Source organism: Panthera uncia, assembly GCF_023721935.1.
Source record: "Panthera uncia isolate 11264 chromosome B3 unlocalized genomic scaffold, Puncia_PCG_1.0 HiC_scaffold_1, whole genome shotgun sequence".
NCBI classification, from domain to species: domain Eukaryota; kingdom Metazoa; phylum Chordata; class Mammalia; order Carnivora; family Felidae; genus Panthera; species Panthera uncia.
Window position 1 is genome coordinate 118,087,436 of NW_026057582.1, and position 27,499 is coordinate 118,114,934.

Sequence of the window (27,499 nt, forward strand, 5' to 3'; positions counted from 1 at the left end):
CCCCAAATATAGGGATCCTTTGAATCAGCCCCTGTCCATCATTTAGGTCTTATTCCTGCTACAGCACACACTTCTAAACTAACTACTTGATTCTGATACTTTTACATTTGTACATTTGTCCCTATGTCTAGAACACCCTTACAACTCCATCCCTTACCCCAACTCCTCCTCCTCAAGACTCAGCTCAGATATCATTTCTGTGAACACGTTGCCCCTCCCCAACCCACAAAGCCAGGCCCCTGCCCCTTGGTCACTGTGTATTCCCAAATATGCCAGCCTCCATCTCTGTGACATCCAGGTTCCATGGATGGTGTTCAATGCACAGCTTTTCAAGTAATTTTAAACTGATGAAGAGATAGAGCAAGTGGAGAGAAAATGATGGTTAAGTGAAGGGCTGAGCAAAGGGAGGGAAGCAGTCAGACTGTGGGTCAGCTCTTGGGATAATTGCTTAGTTATTTAAATGGACACTCAGGGGGCGCCTGGGTGGCGCAGTCGGTTAAGCCTCCGACTTCAGCCAGGTCACGATCTCGCGGTCCGTGAGTTCGAGCCCCGCGTCGGGCTCTGGGCTGATGGCTCAGAGCCTGGAGCCTGTTTCCGATTCTGTGTCTCCCTCTCTCTCTGCCCCTCCCCCGTTCATGCTCTGTCTCTCTCTGTCCCAAAAATAAATAAAAAAACATTGAAAAAAAAAATTAAAATAAATAAATAAATAAATAAATAAATGGACACTCAGGATTAGGCCAAACAGATCCATCTTGCCTCTCCTCTCCCTGGTTAATAATATACTTTCAATAAGGAGATTAAAGTCTATCCTCTCACTCCCTCCCCTCGACACACACATGCCCACACATTGCTCGAACTCCAGTACTGACATCTTCATGAAGAATATTCTCACTAACTCAATTGTGCACCAAGAAAACAGAGTGGGGAGGGGGGAAGGAGTAGGTCCTTCAGAAGCATTTGAAATTTTTGGTTATCTATGTAAACAAAGCATAGCGTATATGCTTGGGGCCTGACAGAACACAAGAGATGGAGGTAAACACCACCCCAGTGGACACCACCCAGAGACAACCAGGAAAAGATCATGTCTGTCTGCCAACCCCTAAGCATGAGCTCTGGTACACTGACCACCTGCTGTCCAGAGCTTTGTCTCTGCTACTCCACATGCAGGGAAAGGGTTTAGTAATTCACTGAGAATCAAACATAAAACACCTAGTTTGATTGCATTTTGTATGTGCTACATACCTTCACTTAGCAGTCTCAGAGACTACACAAGCTCAATTTATTTAAAACAAAATTCAACCTTTCTTTGACCTTCTTAAGAAACACTGGTGCCCTTAAAGTGTCCCCATTCACTCATTCCTTCAAATCATTTTCTTGATTTAAGGAGTATTTGAGGAATAGCACAACTTCTGCAAGACAGATGGGAATCATTTTTGACACTTCTTATACATCACTCCATATCAATTCTATCAGCAAATCCTGTCAATCCGCACTCCAAAATGACTCTGTCCATTTTTTTTTTCCTATGGCTTCAGCCTCTGGCAGAGTCTTCCTTATTTCCTGCCTAGATATGGAAAGCACCCCATAAAAGCTCCTTAATTCCACTTGGAAGCCTGATTTCTTTAAACTATATTTTTCCACAAGGCAGCAGATTCCTAAGCTTAAATCACAGTAGAGGTCCCCAATGCATTTTGTAGAATGCACCTCACTCCCCACATCAGCCTGTGCTTATTTCCTTAAAAATACTGAGCTCTGCGCATCTACTCATACCCCTTTTCTTACCCACCCAATGCTGCCTCATTTGCAAAATGACTTAAAGAAGCCATTCTGGCACTACTCCCAGCCTAAAGGGCCCCTCCGATTATTCTCCCATGTTCTTTTTCTTCTCTGTGTCTGAATGCTAACAGGTAATAACATTTCCTAAGCTTATATTTAATAGTGTGTATTTACTGACCTTATTAATATTACCTAAAGCATTGTGGAAAAAATTTAGGTTCAACTGTAAACAAAAATAATTTCAATAACAAAAATTAGATTAGCAATGTTTAATATTTCCTTATTGGATGTCTATTAAAATACTTATAGTCTATTTGGTTATTCACACTTTTGCAATGCTTTTTTTTTTTTTTTTTTAAATCACTCTAGTTAAAACATTGTAGGGAAGTGACATCATCAAAATGGCAACTTAGGAGAGTCCGGTATCTATAACCCCACAAAGATCAACAATTAGCTATCCACAAACAAAAACAGCTCTGTTAGAGACCTGGAGTCCACTTAAGAAACTTTAGCAACACAGTGGAACAAACACCTGTGGATAACCACACAGAAAGGATAGGAAGACAGCTTTACTTTGTTGCATCATCCCACCCCCACTCCAGTTGGCATTATTCAGAGCCAAGAGGACACTCTCCAGGTAGAAGAGTATCCCTACCAGCGAAGGAAGAGCTAAGTGAATGACCAGCTTCCCTGGCCTTTTGAGGCACCACATAAAGTTCCCACTTCAGTTACACTCAACTGAGACTGGCAATGTTGACACATATGGAGGTGGTGAAGAACAAGGAATAAACACAGGGGCTGCCAGCAGTAGCCACACAGCAGGTGCAAGAGTGATTTACAGTAATCTGCTCTGCAGGCAAACTAGTAGGTTTTACTATTGAAGAAACCAAAGGCTAACACAGCCAAAGTGGAAACCCTGCAGATTCTGCCAGCTTTTGCCCCTCAAGTATTCACATTCACCGGTGCCAGCTGGCTGAGTTCCTCTTCACTGTACCCCTGCCAGAGCCCAAGAACTGCAGCTAGCCCCTCCAGCCGTGAATAAGCATCTTCCAGCCTGATCCCAGTCACCAGTCTCTACCACCATGTACCTGTGGTATAACCCAGCAACTACGGTAGTGCACACAGACATCCAAGGCCTCTGTGTTGCCAGTGAGGCCACAGTTGGGCCCAGGCCTTTCCTGGATTCCACCAGTACATGCAACCAGCCCCTGCTACTACACAGTTACCTGCAGCTGGCTCCTACAGCCAGTGTATGCACACCACTGGTTCTGGCCACCACAGCCACCTGCCCTGGTTCCTAGGGCAGCCACTCAGTGAAGTGTTTGCCAAGGACCATGCAGTTGTTAGTGCTGTGGAACCCAGTGACTGAGGTGAAGAGACATCATGCCCCCTGGACTGAGGGTCACACATGGTCTGCATTTGGTCCTGTATGCCACTAGACTCAAGGTAATATCACCATCTAGTGTGCTCCCACCAGTAATTGAAAGGATTCCCTTCCAGATATCAGTCTAGAATGTCTGAAAGAGGGTATTGTTTCTTCAAACGTGCAGACAACCATTCAAGGCTACAGAGTTCACAAAGAATCAGGGAAACATGACTCCGCTGAAGGAATACAGTAAACCTCTTTTAAATTACTCCAAAGAAATGGAGATCTAGGAATTGCCCAACAAAGAATTCAAAATAATTGTTCTAAAGATGTTCTGAGAACTACTGGGGAATGCAGATAAATAATTTAACAATGTCAGGGAAATAATCATGGTCATAATAAGAAGATCAACAAAATATAAAGAAACAAAAATATAAAGAAACAAAGAACTAAAAACAACCAGTGGGGCTGAAAAAGACAATGACTACACGGATTCAATGGAGAGCTTCACAAGCAGACTTGACCAAGAAAAAGAGCATCATTGAGCTAGAAGACAGATAAATTGAAATTATCCCATCAGAGAAGTTAAAAAAGAATGAAAATTAATGAAGAAAACCTATAGAATTTATAGGACACCATCAAGGAAAAAAAATGTATCATCATCAGAAAAGAGAAGAGAGGGAGATGGGAGTAGAAAGCTTATTTAAAGAAATAAATAAGAATGTCCTAAACCTGAAAAGAGATTTGGATACCGAAGTCCATGAAGCTAGTAGGTCACCCAAAAATTTCAACCCAAAACAATCTTCTCCAAGACAAATTATGACCGAACTGTCTTATATCAAAGACACATAGAATTCTAAAAGCCTTAAGAGAAAAAAAATTCTATCATACAAGGGAACCCCCACAAGGCTATCAGTGGATTTTTCAGCAAAGACCTTGCAGGCAAGGAGAGAATGAGATGATATACCTAAAGTACTAAAGCAAAAGAAAAAAATGCCAACAAAGAATACTTTACCTGATGAAGTTGTCCTTCAGAAATGAAGGTGTCATAAAGACTTTCCCTAGCAAACAAAAGCTGAGGGAGTTCATCACTACTAGTCCTGTCTTATAATAAATGCTGAAGAGAGTTCTTCAAGCTGAAATTAAGGGACACTAATTAGTAACATGAAAACATATGAAATATGTAACACACTGGTAAAGATAAGCATATAGACAAATTAAGAACACTCTGTAATACTCTTATATGGTGGTATGTTAACCATCAATACTAGTAAAAAGGGTAAAGGACAAAAAGTATGGGGGCACCTGGGTGGCTCAGTCAGTTCTGCTCTTGATTTTGGCTCAGGTCATGATCTCATAATCTTCAAGCCCCACATCAGACTCTGCACTGACAGTGTGGAGCCTGCTTGGTATTCCACCTCACTCTCTCTCTCTCTCTCTCTCTCTGCCACTCCCCTGCTCATGCTCCCTGTCTCAAAATAAAGAAATAAACTTAAAAAAAGGGAAAAAAGTATTAAAAACAAATATAGTTACAATAATTCATTAATGAAACACAATATAAAGAGATAAATTCTGACATTAAAAACAAGAGAGCAAGGTAGAGAATTTGTATATGATTGAGAATAAATTTTTATCAGCATAAAATAGATTGTGATATTCATAAGTTTTTTAAATTTTTTTTACACTTTATTTTTGAGAGAGAGAGAGACAGAGAAGAAGTGGGGGGGGGGAGAAAGAGAACGACAGAGAGAGAGACAGAATCCAAATCAGGTTCCAGGCTCTGAGCTGTCAGCACAGAGCCCCACGCGGGGCTCAAACTCACAAACCGTGAGATCATGACCTGAGCCAAAGTCAGACGCTTAACCAACTGAGCCACCAGGTGCCCCTATTCACATGATGTTTTATGGAAGCCTCATGTAAATATCATTTCACAAAGGAAGACAACAAGAGAGAGGAAAGGAACAAGGGGACTACCAAACAGCAAGAAAACAATTAATAGAATAGCATTAGTAAGTTCTTATCTGTCAATGTAAGTGGATTAAATTTTCCAATCAAAAGACATAGCGTGGCCAGATGGATAACTAAACTAGACCTAATTACATATAACCTACAAAAGATTCAATTTAGCCTTAAGGACATACATGGGCTCTAAGTTAATAGATGGAAAAAGATATTCCATGCAAATGGACATGAAAAGAGAGCAGCAGTAGTTACACTTATATAGGACAAAATAAATTTTAAGCCAAAAAAAGATAAAAATAGATAAAGAAGGTCATTATATAATTTTAAAGAGGTCAATTCATCAAGAAGATAAAACCAGAAATATATATGCACTCAACATGGAAAACCTACACGTAATACAAAATGTAAAACCTAAATTGAATACTAACAGATCTGAAAAGAGAAACACACAATACGATACCTCACTTTCAACAATGAATAGTTCATCGAGACAGAAAATCAACAAGGAAACATTGAACTTGAACCATACTTCAGACCAAATGGACCTGACAGACATAATTATTTTCCAACAAATTGGATAATCTTGAGGAGATAAATAAATTCCTAGAAACATACAACCTACCAACACTGAATCAGAAAGAAATAGAAAATCTAAACAGATGAATAATGAGTAAGGAGATTGGATCAGCAATCAAAAACCTCCAAAATAGAAAAGCCCAGGACCTTACAGTTTCAGTGGCAAAATCTTCTAATATTTAAAGAATTAACACCAAACCTTCTCAAACTTTTCCAAATAATGAAGAGGAGAGAAGACTCTAAAATTTATTTTACAAGACTAGCATTACCCTGATACCAACACTGGACAGTGACACTATAAGAGAAGAAAACTGAAGATCAATTCCCCTGGTAAATACAGATGCAAAAATTCATAATAAAATATTAGAAACTTGAATTCAACATTATATTTAAATGACCACTGTATGGAAGCACAGAAGACCTGAATAGCCAAAGCAAACTTGAAAAAAAGAAAGCAAAGCTGGAGGCATCGCAATTCCAGACTTTAAGTTATATTACAAACCTTTTGCAATCAAAATAGTGTGGTACTGGCACAAATGTAGACACATAGATCAACAGAACAGTTATAAAATCCAGATAAACCCAAAAACATATGGTCAATTAATGTTCAACAAAGAAGAAAAGAATATCTAATGGGAAAATGACTATCTCTTCAACAAATGGTGTTAAGAAAACTGTACAGCTACATGCAAAATAATGAAACCACTTTATTGTATTATGCACACAAATAAATTCAAAGTGGATTAAAGACATAAATGTGGGACCTGAAACCATAAAAATCCTAGAAGAGAATACAGGAAGTAACTTCTTTGACATTGGCCATAGCAAATTCTTTCTAGATATGTCTCCTGAAGCAAGGGAAACAACACCAAAAATAAACTATTGGGATACATCAAAATAAAAAGCTTCTGCACAGTGAAGGAAATAATAAACAAAACTAAAACAAAACCTACAGAATGGGAGAAGATATTTGCAAATGACATATCTGATTAAGGGTTAGTATCCAAAAATCTATAAAGAACTTATAAAGATCAACATCCAAAAATGAATAACACAATTTAAAAATGTCAGAAGACACGGATAAACATTTTTCCAAAGAAGACATACAGATGGCCAGCAGACACATGAGAAGATGCCCAAATCACTCATCATCAGGGAAATGCAAATCAAAACCACAATGAGAATCACCTCACACCTGTCAGCATGGCTAAAATCAACAGCACAAGAAACAACAGGTGTTGGTGCGGATGTGGAGAAAGGGGAACCCTCTTGCACTCTTGGTGGAAATGCAAACTGGTGCAGCTACTGTAGAAAATAGTATGGAGGCTCCTCTAAAGTTAAAACTGAAACTCCCTATGATCCAACAATTGTACTACTGGGTATTTACTCAAAGAATACAAAAATACTAATTCAAAGGTATGCATGCACTCCAATGTTTATAGCAGCAATCTACAATAGCCAAATTATGGAAGCAACCAAAGTCTCCATCAGCTGATGAATTGATAAAGAATATGTGGTACATATACAATGGAATACTACTCAGCCATCACAAAAGAATGAACATTTGCCATTTGCAACGACACAGATGGAACTAGAGAGTATTATGCTAAGTGAAATAAGTCAGTCAGAGAAAGAAAAAAAACATGATTTCACTCATATGTGGAATTCAAGAAATAAAACAAATCAGCAAAGGGAAGAAAAGAGAGGGAGAGGGAAATCAAGAAACAGTCTCTTAGAGAACAAACTGATGATTACCAGAATGGAGTTGGGTAGGAAGATAAGTTAAATAGGTGATGGGGATTAAAAAGTACACTTATTGTGATGAGCACTGGATGATGTATGGAAGTGTTCAATCACTGTATTGTACACCTGAAACTAATATTGCACTGTATTTTAACTAACTAGAATTTAAGTAAAAACTAAAAATAAAGTACCATACACCATGATCAAGCAGGATTTATTCCTGGGATTCAAGGATGTTTCAATGTACACCAATCAATAAATATGAAACACCATATTAATAGAATCAAACATGAAAATGATATGATCATCTCAATAGATGCAGAAAAAGTATCTGACAAAATACAACATCCTTTCATGATAAGAAACACCAAACAAATTGAGTATAAAAGGAACATAACTCAACACAAAGAGGCTATATGACAAGCCTATAGCTAACATTATACTCAATGATTAGTTTGAAAGCTTTTCCTCTAAGATCAGGAAAAAGGCAATAGTGCCCACTCTGACCTCTCCTATTCAATGTAACACTGGATGTACTGGCCAGAGAAATCAGTGAAGAAAAAGAAATGAAAAGAATCTAAACTGGAAGTAAAGAAGTAAAACTGTCTTTGTTTGCAGACCATATGATCTTATATTGAAAGAATCCTAAAAACTCACAACCAAGAAACTGTTAGAACTAACAAATTAAGTAAAGTTGCAGGGTACAACACCAACACATAACAATTAGTTGTTTTTCTCTACGCTAACAATGAAACATCTGGTAATGAAATAAAGAAAATAATTCCATTTACATTGGCATCCAAAAACAATAAAAGACTTAAGAATAAATTTAACCAAGGAGATGAGAGGTCTGTATGCGGAAAACTACATGACTCTGATGAAAGAAACTGAATGAAGAAAATACAAACACAAATCCTGTGTTCATGAATCAGAAGAATCAATATTGTTAAAATATCCATATTACCCAAAGCCATCTATAGATTCAATGCAACCCCTGTCAGAATTCTAATGACATTGTTCACGGTAGTAGAAATAACAATCCTAAACTTCATATGGAACCACAAAAGACCATAAATAGCCAAAGCAGTCTTAAGAAAGATGAACAGAGCTGGAGGCATCACACTTTCAGATTTCAACTATATTATGAAGCTGTAATAATCAAAGCAGTATGGTATTGTCTTAAGTACAAACACATGGACCTATAGAACAGTATCAAGAACCCAGAAATAAACTCTCATGTATACAACCAATTAATGCTTGACAAAGGAGCCAAATAAACTATTAGGAACAGTCTCTTCAATAGTTTTGGGAAAACTGGACAACCACATGCAGAAGAATGAAATTGGAACACTATGTTGTACCACTCACAAAAAATAACTTGAAATGGACTGAAGATTTAAATATAAGACCTGAAGCCACAAAACTCCTAGAAGAAAACATATGGAAAAGCTCCCCAAAAATCTTCTGCAAATCAAAATAAATAATCATCAGTATGAAAAGGCAACACTGGAATTGAGGAAAAAATTTGCAAATCACATAGGTGATAAGGGATTAGTTTCCAAAATATATAAAGAACTCATATAATTCAATACCAAAAAAAAAATCTAAATTTTAGAAATGTGCCGAGGCACTGAAAGGATGGTTTTCCAAACAAGACACAAATGGTTAACAGAAACATGAAAAGGTGCTCAATTATCACTATCAATCAGGGAAATGTGAATCAAAATCATAATGAGATATAGCCTCACAGCTGTCGGAATGGCTATCATCAGAAAAACAAGAGATTAAAAGTGTTGACAAGGATGTGGAGAAAAGAGAACCCTTATACACCGTTAGTGGGAACACAAACTGGTATAGCCACTATGGAAACAGTATGAAGGTTCCTCAAAAAATTAAAAATAGAACTACCATATGATCCAGTAATCTCATGTCTCAGTATATATCCTAAGAAAATAAAACTCAGATCTCAAAGAGGTATCTGCATTCCCATATTCAGTGCAACATTATTCACAATAGCCAAGACATGGAAACAATCTAAGTGTCTTTCTATGGATAAATGGATAAAGAAAATGTGGTATATATGTAAAATGAGAAACACGGAATACTGTATTACATACTTCAAAGTTGCTAAGAAAGTAGATCTTAAATGTTCTCACCAAAAAAAGGGGGGATAATTATGTGATATGATGGAGGTGTTAGATAATGCTAAGGTAATAATCATTTTACAATATATAAGTGTACCAAATAAACATGTTCTACACATGGAAAATTAGATCTCAGAAAAGCTGGAAAATAAATATATAAGTAAAATATCGTAGCATAAATGTTTTAACTATCCTCAAACTATTTTAAAATGTTATTGAAGTCTGAGGATTCCTGGCATCCTCGGACCGTCATCTTTTCTTCATCCCTGTTGGCTTACATGCTGTATGTGCAACTATGATCAGGGACAGTGGACAAAGATGAGCACTAAAATAATGTTTCTGCTTCTCTGAAACCAGGCTTATTTGCAATGGAACTTTCCATGATGACCTAAATGTCCTACATCTATTCTGGCCAATACTGAAGCCACTCCACATCCAGCCATTGGCCTCTTGACATAGACAAGTATGACTAAGGAACTGAATTTTAAATTTTATTTAGTTTAACATGTACTATGTGTCTATTGGCTACTATGTTGGACACCACAGATTATTGAAAACAAAACAAAACAAAACAAAACACAAAAAAACTGATTACCCCAGGCCACTTGGGAAATAATTTTCAGCACGGATGACTCTGCCACTTTTTCCTTCTCTATAAGCATCAGGCAAATTCCTAATTATTTTCAAGGTAAATACAGAAATCCTCACTGCATTGGCCACATTACCGAGGCAATGACCCCCTTGAATTTAACACTACCGAAGGTACTTGACTAATATTTATGGACCATCTCAAATTCAGAGCATGGAGAGAGTATGCATGGGATGAGATAATCAATTTCAGAATACTAAAGGACCGTAATCTTAGTTGACAATAGGAGGGCTGGTTATTTACTTTTCTCCAGGTGAAGGGAGGGAAGGACTTTTTCAGCATCCCCTTGATAATACGTCAGCACTCTGGTGACCCAGTGATTTGGTGGTAGATGCAAGCTAACTACAAGCTAGGGAAAGAGTGGGGCTAAGGATGGATTTTTTGGCTCTGAGTAACCTCAGGTCTATTGCAGATGTGCCAGCTGCATTTCCACGGGAACACATTCCATAAATGCAACAGTCTATTTTCCTTAAAAGTGTTTCCGTAAAACCAGTGCTTTACTCTAATCTGATAAAGTAACAGGGTACTGAGGAACTCTATCCTAAATTGGCATGGCACCATCTGCTGGACATTATTTTCACACATGTTGGCCAAAAGGAGTGCATAGAAGCAACATAACTTCTTAAATATTATATTGAAATAGATATAGGCAGGTGGATTTGGCATTTGAGCTCTAGTGATAGTGTAATTCCTCAGCTATCAACAGGTAAAATGATGGTATTAAATTCTTAGCGTGCTATGAGTTTGTTTCTGAAGCACCCAGCACATAATAAAGGCCACATATGTTTCTGAAAAGTAATTAGCAGCCCAGCATAGGTAGTTCTTTCTTTTCAGACATTACTGAAGCCTGAACTTTATCTTTGTGAGGCTGGGGGCCTGGAGCCAAGACCCTATCCAGCAGCTGCCTGGGGCTTTCTACCCAGAGCCTCCCAACCACCACCTCCAAAGAGTGGTCACTAGAAATTCCTGGAAATCTTATAAAGATGTGGCTCTTAGCTTGCAGGTGGCTCATTTCCAAGATGGTCCCTGCGTAGATAAGAAAGCCAAGAGTGGCACCAGAAGCCTAGGTTCTCTCTCACTAGGAGAGAATGTCTGACAGCCTTTGTGAGGTCAGGACCTCAGAAGACAAAAATGTGCTGGAGGTGGCCCATTTGCAAAGGATGAAGTGGTCCTTCATGAAATGTGTGCCTCAGTCCGAAAGTCCAGACTGACTAGATTGAATTGACCCAGGATAATTCCAGTCATATTTTCAAACCAAACATGCAAGAAATATGTATTAATATGTCCTCACTTGTGTCCCACAAGTACACATTGTTAGCCAAACATCAATTTGAATGTTTACAAACTGGCAGAGACCTAAGCACTGAGCATGTTTATGAAAGAGAAATTCTGTAGGTCTCTTTTCTCAGTCCCTCAAAGTAAGTTCTGAGAAGTGAGATGGCCAGACTGAGAGAAGGCAGTCTCATGCATTCCATTATCACTGTTCCTGCATAAACATGCAGGAAGCTCCTTCAAGGGCCAGCCCAGGTGCCAGTTGCAGGGACCAAGATCACTCTGGGTGCCATAAATCACAGAGTATCTGCAAGGTGAGTCAGGGTGACAACAGGCTGATGAAGAACAGGAGGCTTCAGGAAGAAGTTTTGGAGAAGTCTCAGGTTTCTATGACTGAAGATACTGAGCGAGGATATGGGTGTGTGCTTGGTGGGTGATGGAGATCAGAGAGGTGGTGTGCAGGACAGCTTGAACATCCCCAAATTTAGGAACAAAGATCATTCTCAGCCAAGTCAGTGCAGGAGCTGTTCTATGGGAGTAAGTTCTCAAAGGGAAAAAAGAAACTCGATGTGACTAGAAACCTCAGGATGAGTCAACTTTTAGACACTGGTTGCTAATTACTTCTCCTGTAGCAAAAAGGGGCAGTACTCCATTTTCATCCTTGCATATAAGATGTCAGGGAGGAAGTGATAGAAATGATAGAGATGATCTCTACTCCCACTGCTGGTGAAAAGGAAATTGCTGCAGATTTTCTAGAGAACAACTTGAAAGTGGGTATCAAAAGCCTTATCTTTTGGCCAATTCTTGGAATTTATCACAAAGATACAATTATAAGCTTGCGTGGCAGTGTTGTTTATTATATGGAAAAAAATGGAAATGACAGGAATTTTTGTTACACACCATATAATGACAGGATATTCACATGATGGAATGTGATGGACCATGAGGTTTCAGAATGATGTTTAGTGACAGGGCAGGAGAGAAGTTTCCACTATATTTCAAATTATAAAAGCTGCTTACAAAATAGTTTTCAGAGAATGAGAACACTCAAAAACTATAGCAAAGTGTGTAATGATGCACACAGATATACAAAGGTGTACATGTGTGCTTACACACATAAACACATGTACATGATACACACCAAACCTTTAACATTGATTCTCTTTGGTCTGAGAGTTATCAGAACTAATTTCCATATCTGGCGATATTCTATGTTTCACATATTTTTAATTCATATTTGATCTTTGTTATTAAAATAAGTGTTAACTTAAAAATTGCAAGATTTAGCCAATACATCTGTCGGTATCATGAAAGACATTTTAGATAGACACTGGTGTATGTATGTGTGTATGTATAAAAATGGATATATAGATGCTTGTATGTGTATATAGGTGCACATACACATTATCAGTGCCCTGTTAAAAACTTCTAATTATAAATGCATAATTTCCTTTAAATATATTTTCCACAAGTTAAACACATATAACATACATATAACTTCCTTCAAGTTACTTGTACTATCACTTAACGGATGCTGCCAATCACTATGCAAAAATGTGATTATGCTGCCTCCCAGTGGACATTCCAGGAATAAGTGTATATATTACCAGTTATCCAACTTTCTCAGACCCTACAGCTACACAATTTAGGAAGAAAGAAAATGAAAAACAACAATAAAAATCACTCTAAGAGATATTGGATTCATGAGTACTGAATGATACAGTCAGGACTTGAGCCTAAGTCAGCCTAACCCTAAGGTGCACGCTCTTTTCACTACATCATAGTCCCTCAATTCAAAGCAGTGCTTTCTACTGATGAAAATGTAAATGGAGTGTTAGCATTCATAAAGATATGCCGTTCTATTAAGAGAAGTGCTTTAAAACACATGTAATAAAGATGGTTATGAGATCTGTTTGTGCAGGAAACTTTGAGGAGAGTTTATTATTTTAAGGAATGGATGATAGATCTTCCATGATGCATGTAAAGAAGTATTTTAAAACAATGGTAATAACTAAACTTAAAAGTTCTGTACTCATTTGTTAGGAAAAGATCAGTGTGGGGTGTTTTTTTTTACTGTTTATTTATTTTTGAGAGAGAGAGACAGTGCATGAGCCAGGGAGGGGCAGAGAGAGATGGAAACAGAATCTGAAGCAGGCTCCAGGCTCTGAGCTGTCAGCACAGAGCCAGATGCAGGGCTCAAATCCATGAACCTTGAGAGATCATGACCTGAACCAACATCAGACACTGGTGCCCTGGTGTGTGGGTGTGTGTTTTTTTTTTTTTTTAAGTGAAGACATGTGTTCGCCATTTTTAAATGCATTTAGGGTAGTGTTTTAAAACACATGTAATAAAGATCTTTATAAAAGTTGTAAAAAATATGACTTTCTCAAAATAAAAATAGCACAGGTAAGTACATACTGTGTAAAGGTGACCATGCAGAGTGACATGCAGTACATGACTCTGTCCAGTGCTTTCACTACATCAGTGCATTCTATGACCCCCAATAGCACAATACTCAGCACAGTAAAATGTCTCTTATTACAGGCAAACGCAAGGTGATCTTGGGTGGAATGACAGCCAGATTTTCAGAGACAGGCAGAAGTCTGTGGTACTAGCAGAGTCTGCCTTCTAGTAAGTTCTTTCTTGCTTATGGTTTCCTACACAAGAAACTAAGAGAGACTTGCTCTTCTGCCAGAGCCCAAAGACTAGGAAAATATGCCCTAAAGTGGGCCTCACTGTGCGTCTCCCAAGAGTTTGAACTATTAGAAGATGTGGGAGAGGGGACATCTGGGTGGCTCAGTTGGTTGAGTGTCCGACTTTGGCTCAGGTCACAATCTCACGGTTCATAGGTTCAAGCCCTGCCTCTGGCTCTATGCTGACAGCTCAAAGCTGTTTCAGTGTCTGTCTTCATTTCTCTCTCTCTGCCCCTCCCCTGCTCATGCTCTCGCTCTCTCTCTCTCTCTCTCTCTCTCTCTCTCTCAAATATAAATAAACATTAAAAAAAATTTAAAAATAAGATGTGGGGGACAGGGAGATGAGAGTAGGTCACTGTCTTCCAATTTATGTGCTCATAAAAGAACATGGATCACCAGATTTGGCATGCTCCCTGAGAGACGTGGTAGTCCTATATCACATGGGCTTGCTGGGTCATGGAATTGGGACATGCTGCAAGTGAGGACAACCACAAGTTCTACCCAGTTAATAGAACAATTAGCAAGGCTGGCCAGAAGGACAAGTCATTCAGTCCCTAGATAGACTAATGTCAAGCTCTGGGCTCTGCACCTCTTCTCTCTTCAGCCCTGCAAGGGAAGGCCCAGGAAAACTGCTGCACTGAGGTTCCCTTTGAGGATTCCTGGCCACTTGTCTAATGTCTGAAGTACAACTCTAGGGATGATTCTATAAAATGTATCATTCTGTTTGCCAAAAGACTGTCCTCAAACAAATTGTTTAGTACTCTATTAAGTGTCCTCTCCTTGAGGGTCCAACAGGAAATATTTGTTTGTACTCTATGGAATTATCCTGAGCAGCTGATGATTTTTACCTTTACATCCTATAAACAGATGACCCATTGGTGGTAGAAAGTTCTTTAGAACCAAAATTGACAATGACTTCCAGGAAAGCACCTAAGGTTTTTGGGACACATTTGGGGAGTGTGTATCTCAGAATACTACTTTACTATTCAAATGATATCTGGACCATGGAAATTTTACACAAAAACCATAATCTGCATGGAGTTATTTTTAGAGGTTGGTAACAGTACTTTATTAGATATTTGTCTCAGTGCATCACAGGAACCCTAATTTGTTCTACACTTTCATATTTCATCTTTTTCATTAGGTCTCAAGTTTGAATAAAAATGTAAAAAAAAATATAGTTTTAGCTGGAAAATGTACTAAATTTTTTTATATTCCTTCAAATGTTTGGTATCATAAGTAACATAATAATAGAAATCTTTGCCCATAAAGCTTAGTCTATATTTCTAATTATTTCCTTAAGATTGACATTACATGGGAATTCCTGGATCTAAGTATATCATTGGTTTTGCAAGGCTTGACAGGGGTGACCCCAGTGCTAACCAGAAAAACTGTAACAACAAAGGGGTGGGTGGGGGCGCTGAGACACCACTGGCCGTTTGATTAGTCACATCACACTATCTTTGCCAAATCAATAGGTAAAATGCCATCAAATTATAGCTATAGTTCTATCACATTAAAATTCATAACACTTTCAACTGGAACTATTTCCACATTCCAAATGTATATGACTGGAAGAGAAAACTCATTATCAACTTTGAAAATCATTAGCAGACTTCCTCTACATGAACAATGAAAAATTCTACTGCTGACAAGTTGCTCTGGTTCTCACTGTCCTCCTTCTGGGGATGACATTTGACAAGAGTAAGAAAAAGGCTATTATATGTTTAGTAATGTTGCAACCCTCCAATTTTCAAATGTGGTGGATTAAACAAGGAAATTGCTAAGACTGAATTCAAATCCCTGCTGCCTTTCTCACTAGCTATGTGACCTTGGGCTGATTATCAAACCTTTCTGAGCCTTGTTCCCTTTTTTGGTTAATGGAAATGGTGTCACCTAGTGGCCATGCTGTTTGAGGACTGAAGGACCTGTGAATTTGCCAGGTACACAGACACTCAGTAAGAGGCCCTTCTGCTACCTCTTCCCCCTCTAAACAAGGAGCCTACCTCACCACCCTGTTTGAACAATCATAGTCTTGGATCCAAATATAATCTTTTGGTGATACAAACCAGATGTGAACCAAGCACAATAACCTGTGAGGACTAGGGATATTTTTTTTCTATGAACAGAGTGAAGGTGCACAGCAGGCTCACATGGCGCCCCCACATTAATGGCATCTAATCATTCATCCCAACCGGCATCTTCCAAGATCTGGGACTCTTCACACCTACCCTCTGCTCACAAGGCTAAACAAAGTACCCTTGGATTCACTGCACAGACTACCTTTTACAAGAATGATGACCAAGGACTAATTTTCACCACTTGAGATATTTTGTAGCTTTTCAACATACTTCTCTGCATGGAAAAGGCACTGTCCTGGGGCACTGATGTTCACAATGCATGCTTCATCCATGGGCATAACATGTTCAAGATCAATGTAGGGAAAAGGAAAGAGTGAGAAATGGAACAAAATGCTATGGTATGTATTACAAGCTCATTTACCAAAATCCTTATTGGACTGTTATATAAAAAAAAATTGAGACATGCTGTCAAATAGGTTTGGGACACAATGTATCAAACATTCCTCAGGACATATGTTAGGACATGCAGCCTCAGAAGATGACAACATCAATGTTATTTCCACTATGATGACTTCTTTTAAATATGAAGTTTATTGTGAAGAATTCTAAGTAAGGAATTTCAATAATTCTCATATAAATACATGCTGTTTTTAAAATTTTATTTAGCTTTAGTGCTTTTTAATTCTTTTGGCTTAAAATAATCTTTTCTTGAAAAATACTTAGGCCCACCATGGAAACTGAAAAGCTATGAAAGAGACTTTCTTGCCAGTCAATTTATTGATTTACTCAGATGCAATGAATAATTCAGAACAACAACAAAAAAATGACTACTGATCATTTTAAATTAGGAATACTAAAATTTAACCTCAGCATTGGAATGTTATCAAAGCATATGAGAAATGGGCTTTTACAATTTACAAGAGTGCACAACTGCAATAAGAAAGGACCCCCATAGAGGGTTTTAAATACAAATTTTATAAAATAAAATCTCCCTAGCTTACATTATTCTGGGTCACTCTCTGAAAGATGTTTTCGATCTTGAACCAAATAAACAAGTGGACCGATAGCAAACACATGGACCTATAGCAGTTCAAGGAAATAAGCTATATGGACATCAGTATGGGCAGGTCAAAAAGTAAAAATCACCCAAAGCACGCATATGCGCGCACACACAGCAATTTTTGAACTCAATAGGCTGCGGGACCCTTGCGGCGAGACTGGTGGCTACGTTTGCCCTGCAATGCGCCCCTGGCCAGACACGCTGCCAACCCCTCCCCCCCTCCCCGCCCCACCCCACCACTCAACCTCAATCGCTGCACCAGTGTCTGGGCTAAGCCATCGCCCCAGTGCTGTGCGCGCCCTCTCCCCACGCTGTGCGTGCTCACCGCATGGTGTAGAGCAGCGTGCCATCGTCCTCCAGCCTCAGCAGCTTGTTGGGCGTGGTCATATTGTGGGCGATGGACTTCTTCCCGTTGTGAAAGAATGTGTCTGGGGTCCAGATTTTGCTGGCGAGAAGATTGTTGAGAGGGAGGCGCTGCATGGGCCCTTTAAACCGAAGCCTTTCATCTTTCCAGCTTTGTCGGAAAAACACATCTATGGTATATTCCTAATGCAAAGGAAGGCAACCAGGTGATGCCTTAGCAGAGAAGGCCCTTAGGGGATTTGGTTCAGTGCCTATTTAGAATGATCTGGGCGGGGCCATGCCCTGAGACCTACCATTTCCGTGTCGGATACTGGGCCAAAGCTGGTAACGTAGATGTCCGTCCGCACCTGAGTGATTCGCTCTGAAACACAGACACAGGTTCCTGCCTAGGCACCGAACTCACATGGAACCACCCGTCATAGCGTATTTATGTCCTTAGTCCAGTAACCAATTTCATTCTTGGCAATCAGAGGGCTTTTATAATGTGTTTTTTTAAATTTGGAGGACTAGACTAACACCAAATGAAATCAAACTGCTCCAAATTATAGCAGGAACTAACATATCCATCATGTAAGGAAAGGGTCTTAGCTCTCATTACACTTCTTGCCCCTTTGGGGGCAGTCGTGAACAGAGCAGAGAGGGATCCTGGTTGTTTGGCCTTGATTGGTCTTTAGTTTCCTCCTCCGTAAACCTGGAACAGTAATTCCAACCTCACAGTGCCTAACCTCACTCTCCTACAAACAGCTGCTTTCCAAAGGGTTAGGCAATTGTGATGAGGGGATAAGATTTAAAAGAATCTCTAATCAAAATTGCACTACTAGGTGTTCTCTGAGGAAAGGATGTGTGACTTGGGACAAGACCACTTGAAAAGGAAGACCCGCTTCCTTATATGTCACCTTATATGTCATTTTGAATTGTTAGAAATTTCTATCATGAGAGACTATTATAACAATAAAAATTATTAAAATATATATGGCAATAAAAGTAGCTAATAATATTGAGGGGAAATTTGTGTGTGTGTTCCTTGGGCATCACCTTGCAACACCCTGTGGTCATGAATGAGGACAATAGACTATACTACAGTCCACCATTAATAACCCCAAACCACTGGATGGTATCACCACTGACTCAGAGCTTCAGGGGGCAGGGCTTTTTCTCCCTGCATCTCATTGTGTGGTAACCATATATGTACATGGTGTGTATTTATATGTGTGCAGGTGTACTTCTTAACTTAAGGTATGGTGCTGTGTGCTTCAGCACCTGTCTTCCCACTGAGATGCCTGCCCCAGCAGGCAGCCCCTTTGGCTCTATGTGGTGTCCTCAGGATCCTGCTCCACAGGAGTGTGACACATCCTGGGTGAATGAGAGAATATTGTATAGCAACAACTCATTGATTCTCTACGTGTTTTGAACCTTGTGGATGTGTTCAAAGGGACAGAGGCTGCTGGACACAGAAGACCCAGGGACATAACTCAGAGGGTGGAGTAAGGGGGTGTCAAGGAGGCTTTGTGGACTTTTCTTTGCCAAAAAGGTAGAGAATGGCAACTCATGCTTTAAGTGAATCTCCCTGTTAGAAATGTAATAATGAAGGGGCACCTGGGTGGCTCAGTCGGTTAAGCGTCTGACTTTGGCTCAGGTCATGATCTAGCAATTTGTGAGTTTGAGCCCCACATTGGGCTCTGTTCAGATGGTTCAGAGCCTGGAACTTGCTTTGGATTCTGTGTCTCCCTCTCTCTCTGCCCCTCCCCTGCTCGCACTCTATCTCTTCCTCAAAAATAAATAAACAAAAATGTAATAATGGAAAAGAACTACTTTTTCCTCTAAGAATGTAGTTGTTAGAGGGTCTCAAACTTACTTAATGGAGTAAGTTCAAATGCACTACATCTAAATGGACTCGAGTCAATGGCATTGCAAATGCCTGGAAACAGCACACAATTCTCAGCACAAAATTAAGCTGTGCTAAATTGAACCCAGAAAGTGCATTTTGCTATCCACTTATTTTTTTATCAATTTCCATGGGGTTAAAGTAAATACAATGATTAGTGAAAAGATTAAACATAATATATAAGATGGAAAGAACAATTGCATTAAACAGTGTATTTGTGAAAAAGACTTGCATCAGTACAAGAGTAGGAAGTTGATTATAAATTATTTCTTAACTTAAGGCAGTGTTGGCTTTAGTAACACCTAAGAACTGGTTCCTCCTTAAATGAAGCAGAATGGATGTTGGGGGGGGGGGGCGCCTGGGTGGCTCAGTCAGTTAAGCGGCCGACTTGGGCTCAGGTCATGATCTCTCGGTCTGTGAGTTCAAGCCCCGCGTTGGGCTCTGTGCTGACAACTCAGAGCCTGGAGCCTGTTTCAGATTCTGTGTCTCCTTCTCTCTGACCCTCCCCTGTTCATGCTCTGTCTCTCCCTGTCTCAAAAATAAACAAAACGTTAAAAAAAAAAAAAAGAATGGATGTTAGGATTATCTAAGGAAAAGGGAGTTTGCATGGAGACCACATGCCCCAGCTTCTTGTACCTAGATAATGAATATAAAGGATGTAAGAACCTTGGCAACAACTATCAGTTTAAACTCTGGCAAAAAGCTACTTAATGAATTGGTTGAATCACAGCAGATGTGAGCTTGAGACTGAGTGTAAGCTTTTTCTGGGGTCTAGCGGGCTGCAGCTGAGAACCCACTCACCTCCAAGGCCAGGCCGCAGTCTATTGTCATAGCCATCCAAGAGCCCATCCAAGATTCTGGTAAATATTGTGATGTTGTCATTGGTCTCATCTTTTACTGAACTGGTTGGCATTTGTGAAAAGCTTTTTAACAGAGAAACAAGAGTTAAAACTTGCATTAAGAATTTAAAAATTCTTCTCAAAATACAGAAAACAAAAACATAATATGGTGACTTGTCTTGGAGGGAAGGCACCTGAAAACAGTCTCTTCTACTAATCCAGGATATTGTTTTTCATAAATAAGCCTTAATTCTTGAATTTCCAGAGAGTGTGCTGGCTCTGGGCTGTTCGTCCTGACATCATGCTCAAAAATCCATCCTTCCCTGATTCCGAGGCACAGTGTAGCCATTTTTAAAACATTAGCCACTAACCATAGACTAGCAGAACCTAATCCACTCTTAGGGGATTTCTGAAGTTTGGTTTAAATACTGAAAAACTGAGTCTTCATATTAGTGAATCACCTGTGATGAGCAGTGGGGTGTGGAGAGGACATTCAAAATCTATGCAATCTGAAAGATAAGATTGTTGGGCCCAAATTTCACTGCATCGTTAATTGGGAGCATTTGTGCTATGAGGAATATGCAGAATATGGTGATAAAAATAATCATATGGTGATAGAAACAAAAGTTTATGAAATCTCTCTGGGCTTCCCTACTCATCAGCACTGCCTATTGCTGGCACATTCAGGTCCAGACAAAACAAAGCACATGACCCAGGAGCCATGAGGTGTAAAGACCAGTCTGAAAGCCTTTATTAGGGTTTACCCAGAATTGCCTCAGATAAGGGACTCGAGAAGCACAGTATTCTGAATGACCCAGTATGTCAGACTTATAGTAAAACCCCAAGAAAAGCAGGCTGAACCTTCAAAGAAAAACCCAAAACAATTCTGGTTTTCTCAATTCAGTGAAGTTATCCAGGCCCCAAAAGTTTATGTGGATGGGGCAAATGGAAATGAGAAACTGCCCTCTGCAGATGTGGGTAAATTGAAGAAGTTACTTGGGAGGGAAAGAAAGTCACCGGTCTAGAAGATGGTAATACACCTCAGAAACATGGATCGCACCACAGGATTCTACAGCTGCTTTCAAATCTTGCAAAAAGCGAGATGTTTGGAATTTTCAAGAACTCAACATACACATTTGGTGTGGATACAAGGAGAACTTATGCAGCTGAAAGCCAGCTGTGGGCCCCAGGAAGTTAGCATCCTTGGCGCTTGGGAGAAGAACAGGAGACCCCTGGAACTTCTCTGAAGTGCCTGCTGTGGTACCCCAGCTCTCCATGTGACTATTTCTTTTCCATAAATTGTCTGAAATGAGAGTGAGACTGACCATCAGCAGTTGGCTGCTGAGAGTAGAATTGATGTGTGCTTGCCCCACCCAGTTCTTGAAACTTGGGTCATTTTTATCGATTGCATCTAAACAAATCAATTCTTTACTGCTCTGAAGCTATTCCGTTTTGAATGAGAGAGTATAAAGTTCTTTTGATCTAATTTTCACATCATCATTAACTGCATATAATTGAATCTCTAACAAGCTAAAATTCAGTCCTGTTCGTATGCAGCCCACGGATACAATATTTTACTCTGGGACTTAGTGTTTGAAAATATTAAATTCCCTTTTCTCTGACATCCGCTGTAGTTTCACACTTTAGAATGATGAAGAACTCAGTCTCACAGACCTAATACCTGGACAAAAGGCCTTAAGACTGCCTTCCAGATTTGTGAGAGAAAGAAACAGTGATATTTTGCATTTGCCCAGTTGTGTAAACTGCTCAAACCACATCTGGCCTCACTGTCCACCTCGTACGATGTTCATAACTTTTATCAGTAAGTTTGGTCATTCAATTCTAGGCTATGTCTAAATGTCCAGTTTGGGGGCAGGGCCAGTCTTCACTGGCTCTCTAACTTAGAATAGAGGGGAGAGCATACACACTAGCAGAAAAAGTATATTACTTCCATGTGCAATCTACAAAAGACAAACTTGTAGAAACATAGTAGAACGATGGTTACCAGGGGCTGAGTGGGGGAAATGGGATGTTGTTCAAAGGGTATACACTTTCAACTAGAAGATGATTACATTCTGGAGATCTAATGTACAGCATAGTGATTATGGTCAACAATATTGTATTATAAGCTTCAAATTTTCTAAAAGATTAGATCTTAAATGTTCTCACCACAAAAAAGAAATGATAATTATGTGACATGATGGAGGTATAAGCTAAGGCTACATACTGTAATATATAAATGTATTAAATCAACACATTATACTATCAATTATATTTCAAAAATTTTGATTAAAAAATAACATCACTATCAGAAAAAAAGAAAAGAAAAATCATACCAATGTTTCAAATAAATTTTTCTATGTTATTTATTACCTGTTGTGAAATGTTCTCAAATTACATTTGATCTGAACAGCCTGAAGAGTATTAGGAGACAAATACTTAACTACATCACTGACCATTTGAGATATTCCCAACACTGTCCACTTGTGGGGGTCGTCTCCATGACCACTGCTTTCCTTGGCCCTCTGATGCACTGCTTCACCACAGTTTCAAAGAAACACAATCCCATTTGGCTCTGAATCCTACTTCACAAATACCCAAATCATTGCCAATATCAATCCAGTAGGACGCAAAGCTTAAGAATCCCAAATCTCAGCTTCTACTTATTGGCCAGAATTTTTTTTTAAAGGTTGGGGGGGGCTATTTATACCCCTTCACACATCATTACAGTTTTATTGGAAAAGTTTCAATATGTGCCCTATTCTGACATAAGTGTTTCTTGTACTTATCTGTGGGCCTATTCATGATAGAGCTATGGCTGGGGTTTGCTGTGGCTTCTCTGTATTTACTGAGGATAGGACCTAGGAGGTAGGAAACAAGTTCTAAAAGAATCTCTGAAAATGCTTTTCAGAGCAGGAGTCGAGGTTTTCTCTCAGGACCAACTGGTAGCCCTTCTCAGGTCATAGGTCATCCTAAAAATGACTAATTTGCAGCATGTGGTTATGAAATGCACCATTTCCACAATCATGGAGACAAAGGCCCTTTTTGTATCACAGAAAGCAAATGATATGCCTACACACAGGAGAATCTCACAAATGTCTGGCAAACTTACCTGTTCCTCTCTCAAGGTGCATAATCTTCCAGGGCTGCTTCTAAGGTACAGAGTAACTTTAGCTTGCTTTGTTCCATTTTGGTTAGTTGAAGCCACTTGAAACCAAAATAATACAAAAACACTGGGCTATGCCTTCAATGAGCAATAATGCAAAGTTACATCTATGAAGTCTCTGGGTAGAAACACAAGACTCCCTCATCTCTTTGAACACTCACTCCACTTAGGTTCAGAAGGCAGGCTTGAGCTTGCCGATATTCCATTTCAGAACTGTATTGAGTATAACCAAAGAACTCTGCTGATCCTTAGGTCAACTGTAAATACACAATTGCTTCAAAGATAAGCTCAGCTCTCTGGGGGAATGGATTTTTGTGAGCTGAAACAAAATCCATTATTACTGACAATAACCTTGGACATAATAGAAATACTTGAAAATTTTGGCAGCTGACACTTCAGTATTAGGATTAACTAGATTCTCTTAAAATATGAATTGTTTCCTTATATTTAGTGCATATTGTCTATAAAAACATGTCACATTTAGTCCATGTGAATAGTTCCAACACTGCCAAATTATTGATGTTCCAGAAAGGGGGTCCTAAGGGAAACGCAGAACCAACCATACTTGTTAAAACACCCTGATTTCCTTGCTCAAATATTCGTTCTTACAAAAGATGCTAGGACCTGATCTCTAAACTTAAACACTTTTCCAATTATTTTAGCCTGAAAAATAAGGAAATTAGGTCACTAAGCCCCATATTCTAGCCTGAGAAAGGAAGGTGGTGATTGTTAAATGGGCAGGGACATGGGTGGGCACAGTAGGATAGCAGAGTGAAGCTCAGAGGTGTGGAAGGTCTTCTCAAAAAGCTACACAATGGTACCCCATCAGATAAGTTCTGGACTGTTCAGACACTTAGGAGGTGAAGTGGAGAATGAGAAATTAAAATAAATTTGGTCCACTAGTGGGGTTAACACACTGTTTAAGAAAAATAAACATGAATGTCTTCAGAAAGGGTAAACTCTTGCTATTGTGCAAATTTTCCACTTTTCCCAGTTGTCTTACATCTGACTTCTTCAAAGCATTTGATTTTGGACTCCTGCATTAGCTTCATTCTGATTTCTAGGCCCTAGAGATTTGGCTTTAATTGCTCCCTGAGAAACAGCTACTAGTATTATTATTATTTTTTAAGATTCCCAAGTGATCCTCATGTGCAGCCATAGTGGAGAGCAACTGCTCTAGGACTATCTAGATTGGAAATGGAAAGGATGGTTTGTAAGCCAAGTGCCAGAGTGACTATAAATGACCTCAGAGAGCTTCTCTCCTCCATTACATCTTCAAGAGGCTGTATGATGAGCTCAGTGCTTATTCCAACAGCTCAGGCCAACAAATGTATTTGGGATGTCAATCATGTATGTTCCTGGTGTTGTGGTAACTACCGAGGATGTGAAGATGACAAAGATGGTATCCCCAACCTGTCAGACAGAGCTGTGTTCTAAGAGAATCAGTCATGTTCGCAGAGGATTTCAATAGCACATCGTAGATGTAGGGATCTATGTGATACATAGGACATTCTAAGAAAACAAAGGAAAGAGAAGGAACTATGTACAGTGCTAGAGGAGGAGAAGAGAACTGACCTGAGACTTTAAACATGAAGATCTAGTCTCAAGCTAAAGAAGGAGATGTTGAAGGGGTTGTGAGCAGTGGCTTCAGGTTAGGAAATGATGATGTTTGCAGAGGGTAGTAAAGAACCTTGGTGAGTAAAGTAATGCATGTCAGTGGAGAGCAGCACATATCAAACCATAAAGGACTTCACATGCCATGTTGCACTCATAGGGTCAGTCCTGAAGGTAGTGGGAGCTTCAAAGCAGTTAGACAGGGGTCACTTACTTTACCTGTGGCTCTTGGGCACTTTGCAGATGATGGACTTGGCAGGGGCAAGGCTAGAGGCATGGAGGCCAGTTACTCAGGCAATTGCAATGGTGATAGAGATGCGGTTGCTGGAGCCACCAGCAAGGTTTCTTAGGGAAGATGTGGGGAGGAGTCTGAGCACAGCAGGGTAGGGAATCCCAAACAAGTTACCCCCCAAATCAGACAGTTACCACACAGAGTTAACCCTGTAGTAGAATCCATGCATTGCTCTGAAAAGTGAGTTGCATTAATTCAATCTCAGAGTAATTTTGTTCTTGAGGAACTGTGAAGGATTTTACTCCAATATAACTTTATCTCAGTATTATAATTTCTAATGATAATAATAACAACAACAATATGTTGCAGATTCCATCTTTAAAGGTATTTCATTTTCCAAATGATGCCTGATGAGGTCTTATTTTGGCATTTAAAAGGGTACAAGTTCAAGAGTTATGTCACCCTTTCTGGGGTTTAGAAAAGTCTGTTGAGTAATGTACTACAAATGGTGCTATTGAAGGCTAGGAGTGATGCATTTCTTTGTGATGTTATCTCTGCTTATATTGACAGCCATTTTTGATTTATATAAAATGGGATCCATAATGGCAATGAACTTACTTTGGGAATGGAACTAAGTTGCTTTTAAGTGGCAGTTTCCCTGTCTTCTTAAATTGCATTTCTTTCTGCATTCTTTCCACAGCATTTAATTACTTCTAAGAAATATATCTTCAGTTTATTTGCTTGTCACTTTAATCTCATTAAATAAGTACCTTTAAGTGGCACTGTTGTGTGATGTTTCCCTGAGACATCTAAATTTCCACTGCACACCACTTTAACCATTTGAAAAACTATATAAAAGAAGATAACAAACATGGTGGACACTAGCTAGACAATGAAAGTCAATCTTAAGTTTCCAAATAAGAGTTGTCCCCTCTTGTGGTGGAAACATGGACTTGAAATGTGTCTCATGTGGACGAAGTCATGGCCATGAAACATTATGCCAGAACTCTTAGATTGTTTTCACTGCCATGGGCCTCACATCAAAGGTGCCCCCAGCCCTGCCTATCAGCTCCCTAATAGTGCTCAAACCTACCCCTGCTGGCACCCTTCATGTAGTCTCTTTACTCTTGTCCATTTCACTGCAGCCCAGCTCAGAATCATACCGCCTACAAGGTAAAAAGGTCGGTCTCCCATCTCATAGGCCACACCCCCTTCATCTAAACCTACCCACTTCCCTAGACTCTCCCCAACCACACAGGATGCCCCCTGTGTGTGATTATGCTGCACAGGAACCATCCTGGTGTTTATTACACATGGTTTTCCCTCCATCCCTAATAATTCCTATCATCAATTACATTTGTTGTAACAAATCAGGTCTTTAACATGTCTTTCATTCACCTTATATTCCCTTCCAGTTAGCATTCCATTCTTTGCCCCTCTTCTACTCAAAACTCACTGAAGAGTTGTCTATATTAGAAATCTCTGCTGCCTTTCCTTCCTTCTCTTGGACCCACTCCAGTCTGGCTTTCACTGCCTGCATCCCAAAGAAGCCTTTCTTCTAGATGCTACTGCACAATGCCCAATCCAACAATCAGCTCTCAGTCCTTATTTGACCACATCTCCCTTCTTACAACACTTCCTCCTCTTGGCCTCAGGATGCTGCCCTCTTTGTTCTTCCTATATTCACTGACCTCCTCCTCTCACTTGTCCCCACCCCCTTGCCTTTCTAAACTTACACAGGGCACAGTCCAGGGACGTTTTTTTGGTTTATATTCAATCCCTAAATGATCTCAACCAATCTAATGGCTTTAAATGTCTCCCATATATGAAAAACTTGAAGTTCATGTCTCTAGCCCCAATTTTTTTTGAACTCTGGACTTCTGTATCCAATAGCTGTCTGGCCACTTGGATATCTAACAGGGCTTAACATGTCCATAACTGCACTGAAGATTTTCACTAGAACCTTTTTAACTACTGTCTTCTCCAGCTCAGCAACAGGCAATTGAATCTGTCATGTTTTCAGCTCAAATACCAGTGGGGGGAAGGGGGTCATCCTTGACTCCTTTCTTTCATGCCCA

At 39.5% G+C, this 27,499-nt stretch overlaps 1 protein-coding gene across 2 annotated transcripts in view; it reads right to left on the bottom strand.

Annotated features, from left to right (window-relative positions):
* Positions 1–27,499, bottom strand: part of GABRA5 (gamma-aminobutyric acid type A receptor subunit alpha5) — an 80,472-nt gene that overhangs the window by 46,699 nt on the left and 6,274 nt on the right. For both annotated transcript variants that reach the window (XM_049613940.1, XM_049613939.1), the window contains exons 2-4: positions 20,372–20,493; positions 17,979–18,046; positions 17,648–17,868 (exon numbers count right to left, since the gene is read on the bottom strand). In XM_049613940.1, the coding sequence (XP_049469897.1) occupies positions 17,648–17,868; positions 17,979–18,046; positions 20,372–20,493 (411 nt within the window). The remainder of the gene's footprint in view (positions 1–17,647; positions 17,869–17,978; positions 18,047–20,371; positions 20,494–27,499) is intronic.